This window comes from Panthera uncia (genome assembly GCF_023721935.1).
Source record: "Panthera uncia isolate 11264 chromosome B2 unlocalized genomic scaffold, Puncia_PCG_1.0 HiC_scaffold_24, whole genome shotgun sequence".
Lineage (NCBI taxonomy): Eukaryota > Metazoa > Chordata > Mammalia > Carnivora > Felidae > Panthera > Panthera uncia.
The window spans coordinates 27,295,988-27,313,168 of NW_026057580.1; the positions used below are offsets into that span (position 1 = coordinate 27,295,988).

Here is a 17,181-nt window from a genome sequence, read left to right on the forward strand (position 1 = left end):
ATTCTTAAGACTTCTTTTATTGTGTGAATGTATCTGTTGCCCAAAATAACTGCATATTTCTATGTAGGTCAACATACACGGAGGAAATGATGACTGACTGACAAGACCTGGTAAATTTGCATAATACAGCCGCACCACAACTTTATTGTTTGTTTCTACTGTCAGAATCTCTCAGCAGTCCCACTTCATATCTGTCAAATACTCCATGGGGACAAAAAAGAGCGAAAGCATTTGTAGTCTTTTTGTTGTTAATTATAAAAATCCAATCTTTTCTTTCTGGGAGATCAACTACTTAAGTAAAAATCACATCTCTGAAAGAATAGTTAAGGGTGCTATTCTAAATAAAATATTCTAAGAATTTGTTTCTCTCTGCATCTGTTTCTTCATTTTCCAACTCATATTTTTTCATGGCAACAAAATAGCGAATAAAAGTTTCCCCGAGAGCCTGTCTCAGGCATTGATCTTCCTCCAGTGCCACAAGAGCATCTTCCAGTTTCAAAGGAATCTCGGAAGGTTTTGACTGATAGAGGTCCGTGCTGTCATCTGGACCAACAAGGACACCATCGCTGCTTTGAAGTCCATCCAAGCCTGCAGCAACAGTAGCAGCCAACACCAGGTAAGGATTCGCAGTGGCTGAGCCCAGTTTGTTCTCTATCCGGGTGCCTTTCTCACCATGACACTTGATATTAAAAGCACAGCTGTTATCATTGTATCCCCACGTTGTAGGCACACTGTCCTTGAGGTCTTTACTCTCCTTAGAATAACGCTTTCGGCAGCTAACAGCGGGAGCCATCAAGCAGCTGAGAGCAGCGGAATGCTTCAAGAGTCCTGCCAACCATTTTTTCCCAGTGATCGTGAGCTCCTCAATCCCAGAACTGCTGCAGAACATGTTTTCCTTCCCATCGACATCCCAGAGACTGTGAGACAAAATTCCTGAATTGCAGAATCCAGTCTCAATGAAAAAGCTGGCGATGTAGTTATATTTCCTTGCCACTTCTTTGACACCTGTTCTGAGGGTAAATGCATTATCAGCTGCACTGATGCCAAATTCGGGCAAAAAACAGATTTCCATCTGACCAGGCCTGGTAGAGGAGGAAAAGCTCTCAACATTGGCTCCTGTGTGATACAAACCATCAACGAGTTCCTGGATGAAAGGCTGGTCATGATTATTTAGCAACGTTGAAGCAGGAAAAGATATGGTCTTTGAATTGATAATTTCAGGCACAGCAAAAATGCAAAAATCATAGATGAAGGCAGAGAGCAAGGAAAAGCCAGAATCTTGTAGCTGGCTCAGTTGCCTCTTGGCAATGTACCTTGGGGAAGTCAGAAGAGGTTCACCGGTCACAGTGAATGTGTCACATATCACTCTTGCCGTTCTCTCAGCCCATGGCAACACACGAAAGGTTGAGAGCTCTGGCATCAGGACTATGTCACTATTAAAACATGTTGCTCTTATGTGATCCACTTCGTCGTCCTTAGGATTCGGTATCAATTCAAGATAACCTCGAGGCATGCAAACACCATGGATCACTTTTTCCTAAAGAAAGTAGACACAGCAATCAGGCTTTGAAACTTGAAAACAAACAAAAGGGTGGAGGTGGGGGTGAGACACTGCTGATGAGGAAAAAAAAACTGTGTCTAATGTCTGCTGGGTAACATTAGCTTAGTATCAAGTAAATTTCAAATATTTTAAAAATAAACCCCCAACGTTACTTTTATAAGCAACTGTTAACCTTTTTAGCCTTCAAGGCTTTATATATTCTTGGATCTGAAAGTAACAATCCTAAATAAAAGGTACAATGATAAAATGTCTTTATCACAAACAACAAAGGTAAAGCCATATGAAATTATTCGAAATGATTATAACCTAGCCCTTTTCAAAGCACTTTTTATTTTATGGCATAGTTGCTAATACTTCAGATAAGATTTTATTTTGGCTTATTCTATTGTAATCCACACAGTTAACTGAGAATCCTCAGTTCTTCCCAGAGAGACTAGTATGGGTCAATCCTGGGACACACATGACAATTATCCTATTCTAGGACACACATGACAGACATCCTAACACCAGAGGAACCGGGTCTACTGAAAGCTGCACTTCTGTCTTCAGTCATTTTTATAGCCCACTAAGAATGACTGCCTCGCAGCCTCACAGTCCCAGAAACTTTGCCCGTGAGCTAGAGTTCCAAAATGTTATAGCCTTCAAGTCAGCCATGAACTGGATGTTACCAAATCTGACTTCTAGCCCTAGGTGTTTCACCAATTACCTATGCGAAGTTAGGCAAATCACTGGACTATGTGCCATCGGCTTCCGTGTCTGTGAAACAAAAGTGTTAGACTAGATGATTGCTAAAACACTTTCTAGCTATATACCTCTTGGGGTCAATAGATTTGGTCATTTATTTAACTTTTGCTATGTGCCAGACAACAGGGACATGATGAGGTTATAAAGTTGAGCAGACACATAAAACAATTTCTAGAAATAGTGTCATAGCAGTATAACAAGGCTTCATGTGTTGAAGGTTACACTGATGGTAGAGAAAGCTAAATATAAAGTCTGGTTCCCATAATGTCAGTGTGCATCATGAGGTTAATAAAACATACTAACATTCTGTGAGCCAAATTGTTTCTTATATTACCTCCAATCCCAAAGAGCATGGGTACCAAAAAGGGGCCAAAGCTAGTAGAGGCAATCTACTGGTCCCTCTTCTGCCTTTGACCTTAAGTCACTGTCTCCTTCACTTTCCACCATCTATACACATGTTTTCAAATGCCATTTGGCTTAGCTGATCCAAATCTGCTTTTGCCAGTAATAAAGTAGAGAAAGTCAAGCACTATTCAGTTATTCAGCGCCTACTTAATTTTTCAACTCCCTCAAGGACCTGTATACACACATACATATTGTGGAATTTTAGAGTACTTTAATATAAAATCCTTTCATTTGAATTTTTACTGTAAGAAATAATATTATTTCCCTACTTTTCAATTTCTTCATTTGAAAATCTGTCATTTCGTATGTATCTAACATGAGGAGTAATATTATTTTACTCATGAGACTTCCAAGAGTTCCTGCAATTTAAATCTGTTTGTACTCACTTGATTGTGAACAATAAAGAACGGCTTGTTACCATTTCATTCCACTAGGCCTTCACAAATTTAAAGAATAGTAAAAAGTCACACTGTATTCTTCAAACGATTTAATCTGTATTTTTCCGAGCAGTCTTTGTTAACACTATCATTTTCTTTTTTCGTTTCTGGACATTCTGATTCAAACTACTCTATTAGTAGGGGGAAATATATAAATATATACAAACATGTCATGTTCATGACCACAAATTAAGTTACCTTGTATATATATAAAGCATTAGAACAACTTCACACCCCAACATAGATCACCAGGAATTCAATACTAATTCTTGCAAAATAGCTTAAATCTCTATAATAACTGAAATTTGGATCACAACAAAGTCCACCAAAGTCCACCGTCTGTCACCATACAACGTTATCACAATATTATTGACTATATTCCCTTTGCTGCATTTTTCATCCACATGGCGTATTTATAACTGGAAGTTTTGTACTTTGTCATTGCCTTCACCTATTTCACCCATCCCCTACCCCATACTCCCTGGCAACTATCAGTTTGTTCTCAATGAATCCGTTTCAGCTTGTTTGTTTGTTTGCTCCTTTGTTTTCTTTTTTTGAGATTCCACATGTAGATGGAATCATATGGTATTTCTTTCTTTATCTGACTTATTTCACTTAGCATAATACCCTCTAGATCCATCTATGTTGTCACAAGTGGCAAGATCTCATCCTTTTTGTGGCTGAGAAATATTCCACTGTATATGTGTTCCACATCTTTATTCATTTATCAATGGACACTTAGATTGTTTCCGTATCTTAGCTATTGTAAATAATGCTACAATAAACGTAGGGGTAATATGTCTTTCCAAATTTGTATTTTCATTTTTGGAGGGTAAATAGCCAGTAGTGGAATTACTGAATGGTATGGCATTTCTACTTTTAATATTTTAAGGAATCTCTATACTGTGGTTTTCCACAGTGGTTGCACCAATTTACATTCCCGTCAACTGTGCACAAGGGCTCCCTTTTCTCCACACCTTTGCCAACACTTGTTATTTCTTTTTTTTTTTTTTTAACACTTGTTATTTCTTGTCTTTTGGGTACCAGCCATTCTGACAGGTGTGAGATTATATCTTATTGTGGTTTTGACTTGCATTTCCCTGATGATGAGTGATGTTGAAAATTTTTAAGAAACAAATTTGAACCTGTTGGAATTCTTGTAAAAAAAAAAAGTGTTTTTGGGATGCTCAGTTTTTCCCAAAATAAAACAAATGATAAAATTACAATTTAATATTAAAGTGATAAAAGTAAGATATCTCTTAAAAATAAACTTCAAGGATACTTAACTTTTACACTTTCATATGTAATACTAACATCCCTTCCAAGAAATGTTTCAGTGATGCAATAAATCAGTCATTAAAAAAATACACGACATAAACTGGAAAAAAAATCTCAAAAAGTCTCAAAACATATCCAAAACTACAATATTTCTTTTTTTTTTTTAATTTTTTTTCAACGTTTTTTATTTATTTTTGGGACAGAGAGAGACAGAGCATGAACGGGGGAGGGGCAGAGAGAGAGGGAGACACAGAATCGGAAACAGGCTCCAGGCTCCGAGCCATCAGCCCAGAGCCTGACGCGGGGCTCGAACTCACAGACCGCGAGATCGTGACCTGGCTGAAGTCGGACGCTTAACCGACTGCGCCACCCAGGTGCCCCAAAACTACAATATTTCTTAATATCACTATTTTCAACAATTTAATCATATTCATTAAGTCATCCAACAACAATAAGGTATTTTCTTATCAGAATTAGAAGCTGAAAGGGATGTTCTTTTTATCTAGCAAATTCTTACCATTTAATCTTTTTTTTTCATTTGATATTTGCTCTTGGGTCTTCTGTTGCAATTTTCTCATGTCAAACAAAATATAATCTTCATAATTGCAGCAAGAGAGAAAAGATAATTCTATAGAGGGAAACTATTCAAGGCAGAAAAACTAAAATTACCAGTCTTAATTAGTTTTGTATTTCTATCGGGTAAAGGAATTGCTGCTTGGGCCTTGAAAGTATATGTTCAGCTCCTTAGGGAGCAATAATGTGTTTGGGGAGGGACAAGCAAGAAAGAAAATAAATTATTGGTTTTCAGCTTTAATTACTGTATAGATTACAAGAAAATAAGAAAGATTAGTTAGGACCATTTGCTTGCTCATGGTCGTGAAATTACATTTAATCTTAACTCCACCTGTAAAACTCACTTGGAAAAAGTGTGCAGGGATACTCTTAGATCTGGACACACCATGGAGGTCTGTTGCTTCAAATCGCACAAACTGTAGGTGATTTTTGACCATCTCTTGCTTAATGTGCTTCATTCTAGAGGAGATATGGGGTGTGGTCGGAAGCTGAGTGCCATCTCTGGTGTCATCTGTAAAATAGAGAATGGCCCTAAGTAGTTAGATCACGATGAACTGAAAAGCAAAAGGAAGCTACACAGTAGTGGCTTCGTCACCATGATTGTTAACAAAAGCATCATATACTCATGTTATTGGCTTAGAATTGGGGATCTTACCTTTCTTTCCCTGCCTTTACCATATTCCCAAGAACATGGTCTCTAAACAGCCTTAGAGACTGTTTAGCACTTGGGGGTAGGTGAAAGATAACCTTATGTGAATAAGGCACCACACAAGTCTGCATACAGATGACTATCATTGAAAAGACTGAGCTTCTTGAACTAACTAGTAATGCCTTCATTAGAAGTTCCTGTATGATTAAAGGCAAAAGTGTTTGGTTTTTGTGTATTTTCTGTGGGTTTCCATTTTGTGTTTTTTGTTTTGTTTGCCAAAAGGATTTTATAATGGCATCTAAATCTAAGACATCTACATGTCTCTGTCAGATTTAAACTTTAAAATCAGTGTGAGTGAGCAAACAAAAGGGTTCTTCAAGGATGAGAGTGTAAGAGAGGAAAAATCTAGAGTGAATATTCAATTTTAAAACCAGAAACCTAACCCCAAATGTGCGTGTGTGTGTGTGTCTATGTGTGTGTGCGTGTGTAGGTAGGTATGTATATATTTTCAAGGCATTTAAGGTAGACTGCAAATTCTAAAACTTCAGAGCTAGAAGAGAGTTTGGAGATAAATCACCTAATTCAACTAACTGTCTAGCTTGAGTCCCAGAGAGGTACAGTAAGGTAGTCCAAATCATGCTCTCAGTCCAGTGCTGAAATTGAAACTAGAAACCAGACCTCTTAACTCCCAGTTGGTGACTTGTTACCATAAAGTGAATGAATATATATAAAGCACATAGATCTAAAGGATCTGGCACATAATACACATCATACATGTTAGCTACTGTCCAAACTTTGAGGAGAGGTAGCGGACCGTGATGATTCAACACACACACTGAAGCCTGTCTGCCTCCCTCGGAATCCTGCCTGTGTCCTAGACACTTTTTTCATCCTCTCTGTGCCTGGGCTCTCTCACTGATACAATATTATCCTCTTCATAGGCTTGCTGTGATGATTAAACAAGTTATTTAACAATCCCTGGCAGACATTAAGCATCATATAAGTGCTTCTGAAACGCATAAAGTGAACACAATTACTCTAACCCTAGTAATGGTACCATGATCATGTCTGAATCTGAATACTCATCAATCTGTCACATCACTGATGTTGAGCAGCTATAATTTTAACGTGATACCTGAATATCCTTTTTTGATATATAATTGGCTTTAAAAATAGGCATAAAGATTGACAGTTTAAAAACACAGATTAAGCAGATTTTTAAGTATGTGAAGCATGAGGAAAACAAATTACTGGTTCCACCTCTACAAATATATTAGAGATAATGTCCTGTCACTGATACATTTGGCTACTCTGAGACTCCTGAGGCTTTATAACTACCTTCCATTTAACACAAACAATTAAGCTGTAGCAATTACAATGTTTCATGCTAAATTAGCAGTTGCTGTCTTCCCAACCTATCCTGAAGTATTGGGTGTTCTGTCCAGGTTGAACAATTCTCTTTACAGAAATAAAAGTGATAAGCATTTTAAAATATGGAAAACTTCTGGGGCCAGTTAAGGGCTGACCTCAGCTTAGGTCATGATCTCACGGTTTGTGAGTTGGAGGCCTGCATTGGGCTCTGTACTGACACCTGGAGCCTGCTTCAAATTCTGTCTCCCTCTCCCTCTGCCCCTCCCCTGCTCTCTCTCTCTCTCTCTGAAAAATGAATAAACATTAAAAAATTATAAAATATGGAAAATTTCAGACAAGCAGTATTCTAAAAATAATAAGCAATTAATATATAAGCTATAAATATTTTAACAACATAAAAAAATCAGTATTCATCTCCTATCAAAGGAGGAAGGTCATTTTATTAGTTCATCCGTAATATAATCACAGACAATCTTATTAGTTCTTTGCCTTACATGTAGCTTCTAACATTTCTACAATAAATATGCATTCTTTTAAAATAAGAAAAGTATGTATCCACTCAAAATATGTTGTTTAGTTACCATGTATTATTTATTTATTATTATTATTTATTGGGCATACACCTAGGAAGAAGCCAGAAAAAGCCCTGCCCTCATACAGCTTTATATTATTGAATGGGGGAGTGATAGACAATACATATGCCATTGAGTGCAAAGGTGGTATACTTTACCATGGTTAAAAGTGCTGAAAATAAATAAAATATAATCACCTGGAGTAATAATTCTATGAGATCTGATCACAGTACGGACAGGTCTAACCCCTGATTCATTCCAAGATTGCCAAGTTGCCCTGTGGCTGGACAATAAGTAGATGTATTCATTTGCTAGGGGTGCCAAGACAAATTCCACAGACCAGGTGACTTATGTACAAATTTATTTTCTTACACTTCCAGAGGGTAGAAGTCTAAGTTCGAAGTGTCAACCAGAGTTGGTCTGTTCTGAGAGCCCTCCCTCGTTGGCTCGTAAATGGCTGTCTTCACATGATCTTCCCTCTTTGGGTGTCCTAATCTTCTCTTCTCATAAGAAGAGTAACACTCATTACTCCTTTTAAAACCCTATCTCCAAATACAGTTACAATGTAGGTATGAGGGGATAGGATTCCAACCACCCACGAATTTGGGGCAGACATAATTCAACCCCTAACAATATATCATCTCGTTTCCATTTTCTTGAGCCCCTATCACTACCCACCATATTGTATAATCACATGTTTACTTTCTGTCTTTCCCCACTTGCATGTCAGTTCCAGGAGAACACTTTACTTGCTGCTGTATCCCGGGTACCTGCAGCAGTACGAGCATATCAGAGATGCTCAATGACCACTCCTTTAATCCTTTCATAAAGGGGTGTGTGAATAAATTAATTAATTAATAAACCCTGCATGATTTGACCTCATCTAATTAAGAAGTAGAAATTGGCATCACATGTTTTGGTAATTTGATATCTTTTTTTTTTAATTTAAAAGTTTAATTCTTCCATCAAATATGAGAATTCTATGCAATCTAAATTCATTTTCAAGGAATCAACTAATCTTACTGTATCATTGTCTGAATTTCTCTTCTTCAAATAAATCATACTTGTTAGTTACAATTAAACCTTTTGGTCAGGACTTCCCAGATGTACATGATGAATAGCAGGCAGATAATTGCTAGTTCGGGGACTCATTTGTTTTTCTTACAGTATGGTTCCTGGGAGATGTTCTCCTTTCCTATCCCCTCAGAGGACTAATAAATTAAATCAATCTGCTTTTACAGAGGAAGTTTTCCTGCTGTGAGTGTTTGGGGGGGGGGGGGGGGGGGAGATAAGACAACACTACAAAAAAAATTAAAATTAAAATAAAACTTCAAAGCTCTATAGCAACTAAAATGCCTTGGAGAAATGTTGTCTGTGTTCAGTGACGATGAGGACATATTTCAGCTATAGAGAACAAGCTGTGGTCACTTATAAAAGGCAGATTGAATAGGTGTTTGAGCTTTCAGAAATGTCAATTTAAAAAGGGAAAAGTGCACCAAAGAGTACTGTGCAACACATTTAGCTTATGGAATATGCCTTGGATGATGTGCCACACTCTGTTCCCAGGGCCTGCCCTCCTTCCTCCACATGGCTTCTCTGACAGACACCCTCTTAGAGCAAATGTGACCCCACTCTCCAGAAGTATCATGTCAGCCCAGGTGGCAGAATAACCAAGTACAAAGCAGCAACAAAAACAAAAACAATAAAAAAAAGTCCGGAGGGGGGGCCTTCTTTGAAAAAAATATTTTTTTTAAGTCAGAGTGGTGGGGCACATGGGTGACTCAGTCGGTTAAGCAGTTAAGTGTTGGCCTCTTGATCTCGGCTCAGGTTATGATCTCATAGGCTCATGAGTTCGAGCCCCAGGCATCAGGCTATATGCACTGTCAGTACAGAGTCTGCTTGGGATTTCTCTCTCTCCCTCTCTCTCTCTCTCTCTGCCCCTCCCACTGCTTGTGTGTGCCCTCTCTCTCTCTCAGAATAAATAAATAAACTTAAAAAAAAAAAAACTTTTTTTAGAGTCAGGGTGGTATCACAGAGAAGAAAACACCATGTTAAAATTTCTAGCATTTATTGGGGGATGGATTTTTCATACATATCTTTAAATTCTGTAGTGGTGGTTTGTTGCAAGCTATAAACTTTTTGGTGCTCTGGGCCTATAAAAAAATTAATCTAGCCTGGGGCCAAAGAGGGAACTTCTGAATGAACCAAACTGAGTTAATAATGATACCCATAATCCCAGTCATAGTCGGTTGGTGCAAAGAGAGCTCATGGCACAAATTCCTTCCACAGATTTTTTTGATGTAAGACTAAGAAATGGTAAATTTCATCTAAATTTTATGGCTGAGACTATATAAAACAAGGGTCACAAACTGTTCATGGAAGAGCCAATGTGGCTAGCAGATGTTTTCTCACTGGTTGTCTCACAGTGTTTGGAAACATTTAAAATAGTTGACACTTGAAAATCTGAAAATTGCATAGAAAAATCTTCAGTTCAAGCTTCTCTTGAAGAAATTAAATTTGGTACCACTGGGTAATTATTTCTCCATAGCAACCACTGGCTGGAGCTCTGAGGTGGCCTGAAATGGGGCACACATCCTCTAATCCATGGGTTGGCAAATGCTTTCTGTAAAGGGCCAAAGAGTAAATATTTGCAGCTTGGCAGACCGTATGGTATCTGCTCTCGCAACCACTCAACTATGCAGCCGTAACACAAAAGCAGCCATAGACAATACATAAACCTTACTTACAAAACATGGCCAGCAGGCTGAATTTGTCCTGTGGGCCACAGTGTGTCAACCTCTGCTCTAGTTCCTCACAGCCAGCATCACTGTTTTTTTATACAAGCCCACCTTACTCATTTGTATTATTTACCTGGCCCCTGTGGCATTAGCATCAATAGTTCCTGAGGCTTGACTGTCAGCCCTCACCTGCATCTTATGGAGAAACTCACAAAGCCAACGCACAAGGAAATGCAGAGATGAGAAATGCCACGGTGGGCAGAGCTGCCTCACAAATATGTTCACATCCTAAGTCCTGAAACCTGAATATGTTAAACTGCAGGCAATTAAGGCTATAAACCTTAAAATTGGGATATTGTCTTGGATTATCCAAGTGAGTTCTTAAAAGCAGAGAACTTTCTCCAGCTGTAAGGAGAAAAGAGATGTAGAAGAAGGAGAATTTGGAGAGGTTCCAAACGTGAGAAGGATTTGACTGATTGTCTTGGTCCCGAGACACAGGACCACACAGAGGCTTCTAGAAGGCAAGGGCCACTCCAGGTGACAGCCAGCAAGGAAACATAAACCTCAATCCTACAACCCCAAGGAAATGGATTCTCCCAACCATCTGAGTGAACTCCCTAGAATCACTGGATAAGAATCCAGATGGACAACACCTTGACTTCAACCTTGCAAAATCTGAATCAGAGAAACCAGCTGAGACAACCCTGACTTCTGGCATACAGAACTATAAGGTAATGAATTGTATTCTTTTAAGTTACTAAATTTGTGGTAATCCGTTATGGTGGCAATGGAAAACTAATACATATGGAGTCCTGATAGCATTCACTTCTCAGGCTCTAGTTCCTCCTTAGGACCTGTGTGTAGTAAAGAATTTAACCTTGCCAAAGGAGACCTCCTTACCCTTGGCTCCTGGAAGATAATCTCTAAGACTTTGGAACATCCTGACTAATGAGAGTGTCTTTGTTTGTGATCTCTGGGCCACACTAGAAAATCTAATAATGTCATTTTTCATGGGAGCTTTGAGTCATGTTGTATCAGCTTGACCCCCCAGAGAAGCTGGAGACTGAGGTCTGCCACATGGAACCCCGCTATGGAGCTCCAGTAAAGACTCTGGAGACCAAGACTCAGGTAAGCTTCCCTGGTTGGCAATCCTCCATGCATATTGTCACACATCATTGTCAGAAGAGTGGTTCTGTCCATGACTCCACTGGGAGAAGACAAGTGGAGGCACCATGCTTCGAACTTTCCTGGACTCCCCCTGCTGGGGTCTCTTCCCTTGGCTGATTTTAATCTGTATTTTTTCACTGTATTCTTGAGTATAATAGTTTTCAATGAGTTCTGTGAGTCCTTATAGCAAATTATCAAAACTAGGATTAGTCTTGGGGAATTCTCAAACTTGCAATTGGTGTCAATAACGACGGTGGACACCTAACTTCACACCCTGTCATATTTCTGTCTTTTCAAACCTTATTTGTTCAACCCTCTTATCAGGGATTCCCTTATGGAATACATATTTCACTTTTTTAAATTTGTTTAAGGATTATTCATTTTTCAGAGACAGAGAGAGACAGAGCATGAGGTAGGGGGAGGGACAGAGAGAGAAGGAGACACAGAATCTGAAGCAGGCTCCAGGCTCTAAGCTGTCAGCACAGAGTCCAACGTGGGCTCGAACTCACAGACTGTCAGATCATGACCTGAGCCAAAGTCGGACACTCAACCGACTGAGCCACCCAGGTGCCCCAATATTTCATTTTAACTGTTTTCTGTCACTTGGATCCCAGAGATTTTTAACCCATACACAGATAGACCAAAATACTTATATAGCTATTAATAAGCCAGAAACTTAAAAGAATTTCACTTTAAAAAAAAGACTAGAAAGATCATCCATTGCAACCCCGCCATTTTCTTGATGAGCAGCCTAGTGGTTAAAGAAAACTATGAGGTCTTTTATAAATGATAGGTATATAAATTCTTCGATGACTCCGAGACTAGCGTTCCTCAATCAAGGCCACATTATTTCTTTTTTTTTTTTTTTCAGTATATGAAATTTATTGTAAAATTGGTTTCCATAAAACACCCAGTGCTCATCCCAAAAGGTGCCCTCCTCAATACCCATCACCCACCCTGCCCTCCCTCCCACCCCCCATCAACCCTCAGTTTGTTCTCAGTTTTTAACAGTCTCTTATGCTTTGGCTCTCTCCCACTCTAACCTCTTTTTTTTTTTTCTTTCCTTCCTTCCCCTCCCCCATGGGTTTCTGTTATGTTTCTCAGGATCCACATAAGAGTGAAACCATATGGTATCTGTCTTTCTCTGTATGGCTTATTTCACTTAGCATCACACTCTCCAGTTCCATCCACGTTGCTACAAAGGGCCATATTTAATTCTTTCTCATTGCCACGTGGTACTCCATTATGTATATAAAACACAATTTCTTTATCCATTCAGCAGTTGATGGACATTTAGGCTCTTTCCATAATTCGGCTATTGTTGAGAGTGCTGCTATAAACATTGGGGTACAAGTGCCCCTATGCATCAGTACTCCTGTATCCCTTGGGTAAATTCCTAGCAGTGCTATTGCTGGGTCATAGGGTAGGTCTATTTTTAATTTTTTGAGGAACCTCCACACTGTTTTCCAGGGTGGCTGCACCAATTTGCATTCCCACCAACAGTGCAAGAGGGTTCCCGTTTCTCCACATCCTCTCCAGCATCTATAGTCTCCTGATTTGTTCATTTTGGCCACTCTGACTGGTGTGAGGTGATATCTGAGTGTGGTTTTGATTTGTATTTCCCTGATGAGGAGCGACGTTGAGCATCTTTTCATGTGCCTGTTGAAGGCCACATTATTTCTATTTCAAATACAAATTTGGGGGCAGTGGCTAGAATGACACGTGAGTTTGTTTCCCAGTCCTTACCAGAATGGCTGGAGTTTGTGTTAAATTCGCTACAAGGAGCACTGGCTGATGTTTTGAGGCGGGAGGGTTTCATCACTGTTGTCTGATTCTCAGAGTCCTTGTCATCTTGTGGCAAATGAGAGTCTGCAGAGCCAGGTCCCACAACTGGTTTGCTGATATCCCCCAACTTGTGGCACACCATTTGGTATCTGATCCTTTCTTTAATAATAAAGAAAAATGTTAAAACACACACTGCCTTGGTTTTCAACCGTCTTTTAACATGATACGGAGAGGAATCTTTGAGAAAATAATTTATTCCTGGGCAGTGACATACCGAATGAGGAGCAATGGGAAAGGTCTGCACCCGTTGCAGGCCATAAGGGGGTACATGGTCTGCAGAAAATTTTAAAGCAACAATAAAATCGATGAGCACCCTGCTTGCTTTTTATTGTTACCATGTACCAGCCATCCCTGTGCCCCTGCCTTGGAACACCACTGTTCCTGGATTGCATCTCTTGTTCAGATTAACTCCTAGCTTCAGCACTGTTTCAGATCTATTGAGTTTGGTTGAAATTCCAGCATGTGGTATGAAAACTTGTTCCACATCTTTATTGTGGCCTCCCAAATCCTTGGCAATGATCTTTGCAATCAATCTCAGAGCAGAAATGTGCTTCCCTGCTTATGCATATGTTCTCTCTGTTGTCTTCTCTCTTTTTGCCCCACTATCAACCTAGTTCTGCTCCCTTTACATTCTAAATATTTTGATTGGTTATTTTTATATATTTACGTTATACCCTTATATTTGCTATCTTTTGTGTTGCCTATGTAGAACTAAATTTCATTTCTTTGTTTTTGTTTCTCCCTTCGATGAAAAGAAAAGGTTTTGTAAAAAGGAGAACTAAATAGAGATTGCAATTGACATCATATTCCTGAGGGATAAGAGTAACTAAGTTACCTTTTGAGTTGGATATATCCATTTCTCCTACTTCAGTTGAAAATAGATGTTGTTTAGTAACTTTCTTTCTTGTTCTTCTTAATTTACTCATCCTGTTGGCTTCAGTCTCATTACCTTCATCTCTCGTGTCCTGTAATAATTAATAAACAAAAACCAGATAACAGATCGTGCACACAACTAAATCTGGATGTCAGGAAAGCATGGTGACTGGATACTTAAGTTTTAAAGTGAATGTAAGAGACTTTTATAATGAGGTAAATTTTGTCACTTCTGTCACTTGAATAGTTCAAAATTAACAAGCCCAATATTCTGTTTACAGGCTGGATATTCTGTACTCCTTTTATACCTGGTACAGAAATATAATTAAATAAATTGGGATTTTGTCCAACTAGGCAAGATTTTAAATCTTTATTTTTTACTCTGGGATATTTTATATTATCCATGCCTAAACCCATTTAAGCGTAAAATCCTCTTTTTATGATTTCTATCTTTTTTTGGATCTCTAACCTTTTGACCAAAAGCACAAGTACCCGAGGAATTTGATTCTATTCTTTCTTTTCTCTTACCCTCAGCCTTACTGCATCAATATTTACTTTACTTCAAAAGTAAATTAAAATATAAAAAATAAAATAAAAAATGCAGTTGCATTTGTACATATTAGTTTCTATGGGTAAAACAAATGTTATACTCAAAACAGTTTTATAGCTTGGGAAAATGTAAAGAAAAATATTTTAAAACAAAATAACTTCACTTTTACAATCAAGTTCTAATCCTTGACAGAATTCTTCAATAAACCTGTCAAGGGCTATTCCTAGCAAGGAGCTGGGCAGTGAAGCAGGGGCTGAAGGGGGAAGAGCTCGGGCATCTCTGCGCCAACAGTGGGCAGAATCACCCCTGCAGTCCCAGGACATGAAAGCTAACATTAAAAAAAAAATAAGAAAAAAAAGCAGACATTAGTATTTTTTATGTTTTTTTTTTTTACAAACTCCTCATTGTAGTGTGAAGGGAGAAATAAGTGGCAGGGTCAGGGTCAAAAACTATAGTCTAAAATGTTTTGAGCTATTGTCTTTTTGAAGAGCAGATTCTGAAAGATTCTATATCTGGGAGCAAGTTATCTGGGAAACAGCTGTACACATTTGTCAATAAGACCAGTTCAGCCTCCAAAAGCTAAAAGAAGAAAACAGAATTCAACCTGTTGGTGTTTATATGTAATCAGGACACATTGTTATTATTGTTACTACGTTTTAAAAGGTATATTTCATAGGATGCAATCTTTTTTTTTGTCATTTTAAAATTTCACATCTTAGGGGCGCCTGGGTGGATCAGTTGGTTGAGCATCATCTGACTTCAGCTCATGTCCTGATCTCTAGGTTCATGAGTTCCCCCACATGGGGCTCCCTGCTGTCAGCGGGGAGCCTGCTTCGGATCCTCTGTCCCTCCTCCACTTGCGCTCTCTCAAAAATAAATAAACATTTTTAAAAAAATAAATAAAATAAAATAAAATAAAATAAAATAAAATAAAAGTAAAATTTCACATCTTAGAAAATTGTGGTCCCCTCTACTCCAGACAATTTTATATTTGAATGATGTGATACTTATTGTGAGATATACGAGTTTAATTTTTCCTAGCAGTTTATCATTTTATTTACATATTTTCCAATACACTTGTGAAAGAATTCCGACAGTGATATCCTGATTTTATTGTACGTATTCAACATTTCTAAAATTGCATTGCCAGAAATATACATCATATAATTGTACTTTTGGTAAATGTTTCTATAAATACATGACTAGCTTTATTAAGAAGTCTTGTTTAGACAAGGAAATACTTGGTCAGGTATGTAAATATGAAAGAAAATTGAGCAGACTAACATTTGTGTTAGTTGACCCATTAGGTATCCCTCATATACAGATAGAAGGAATCAAATGAGATAGACTTTAAGATTTCCTTCAGCTTTAAACTGTAACCTGCAATTGAATAGCAGTGTGCTAAAATCGAGCCCTTTGTCAGGCACATTTCTCAGCATAAGCCTCACAGTAATAGAATCTCCATTTTACAAATGAGAAAAGTGAGACCCAGAATAATTTGCCAAGGCCTCAAGAGGGAGTGAGAGATGTAGTTTACAAACACGTCTTCCGATTGCCAAAATGCCATTCTGCTTCCCAAATGCCAGAGACACCCGTTTAGAGAAAGTTCATTTTAATAAGAGTCACCTGTGAAATTTTATGCTTTTTAAATGTTGGCAATTAATTTAAAGTATAAGGTAGGAAGTAAAGAAGAAAAGAAAGTTTCTCAACTACTACACAGCCAGGTCTCAAAAAGACTGGAATGCTGCTCAGAATATGCAGTTCTGGAGGCCCCCAGCACAATGAGAGCAGCGGTGACGGCGTATCTCTTCCCTAACGTTGGTATTTAATGTGGTCCTGAGACATGATGGTCAAAACATCTAACTGTTATTACAGCTAATAAAAAATAAAAAATACTTTTATTGTACCTACTATATGTCACATCTCTTCTAAATGCTTTGCACGTATTAATTCATTTAGTCTCAAAACAATCCCTTGCAATAAATATATTATCAACTGAGTCAAAGGAATACTAATTAACTAGCTCAAAATCACATTTCTCATAATTGGTAAAGCTAAGGTTTGAACCCAGACATTGACTCCAGATTACAAATACTTAATGCATCCATCCTTAATGAACACCACCAGAATACCCCTGCATCATTGCTGGGATGCTGGGAAGCATCATTGCTGGTTCTAGAGGGCCCCTGCAGGGTGAGATGTTAACTCTTTAGCTGATGGATCATGAAAGTTCCAAAAGCCCAAGAGGAATAGTAGGTTAGCTACAGAAGTTTGGAGGGTTGGGGGAACCTTAAGGGACTCTTACCAGCACCTGTTTACCAACTAGTTTAGAAACTTTTCTTGATCTGTCAGACATTCAGCCATATAGTTCCAATTTACAGATCTCCTGGTTGCACCATCATGTTGGACAAGCAGTGC

General features: G+C 38.4%; 1 protein-coding gene across 1 annotated transcript in view; it reads right to left on the reverse strand.

Annotated features, from left to right (window-relative positions):
• Positions 1-337: 337 nt before the first annotated feature.
• The window catches only part of LGSN (lengsin, lens protein with glutamine synthetase domain), a 28,323-nt gene continuing 11,479 nt past the window's right edge, over positions 338-17,181 (reverse strand). The window contains exons 3-6 of the mRNA XM_049653170.1: positions 14,176-14,305; positions 13,242-13,439; positions 5,343-5,509; positions 338-1,537 (exon numbers count right to left, since the gene is read on the reverse strand). Coding sequence (XP_049509127.1) covers positions 338-1,537; positions 5,343-5,509; positions 13,242-13,439; positions 14,176-14,305 — 1,695 coding nt within the window. The remainder of the gene's footprint in view (positions 1,538-5,342; positions 5,510-13,241; positions 13,440-14,175; positions 14,306-17,181) is intronic.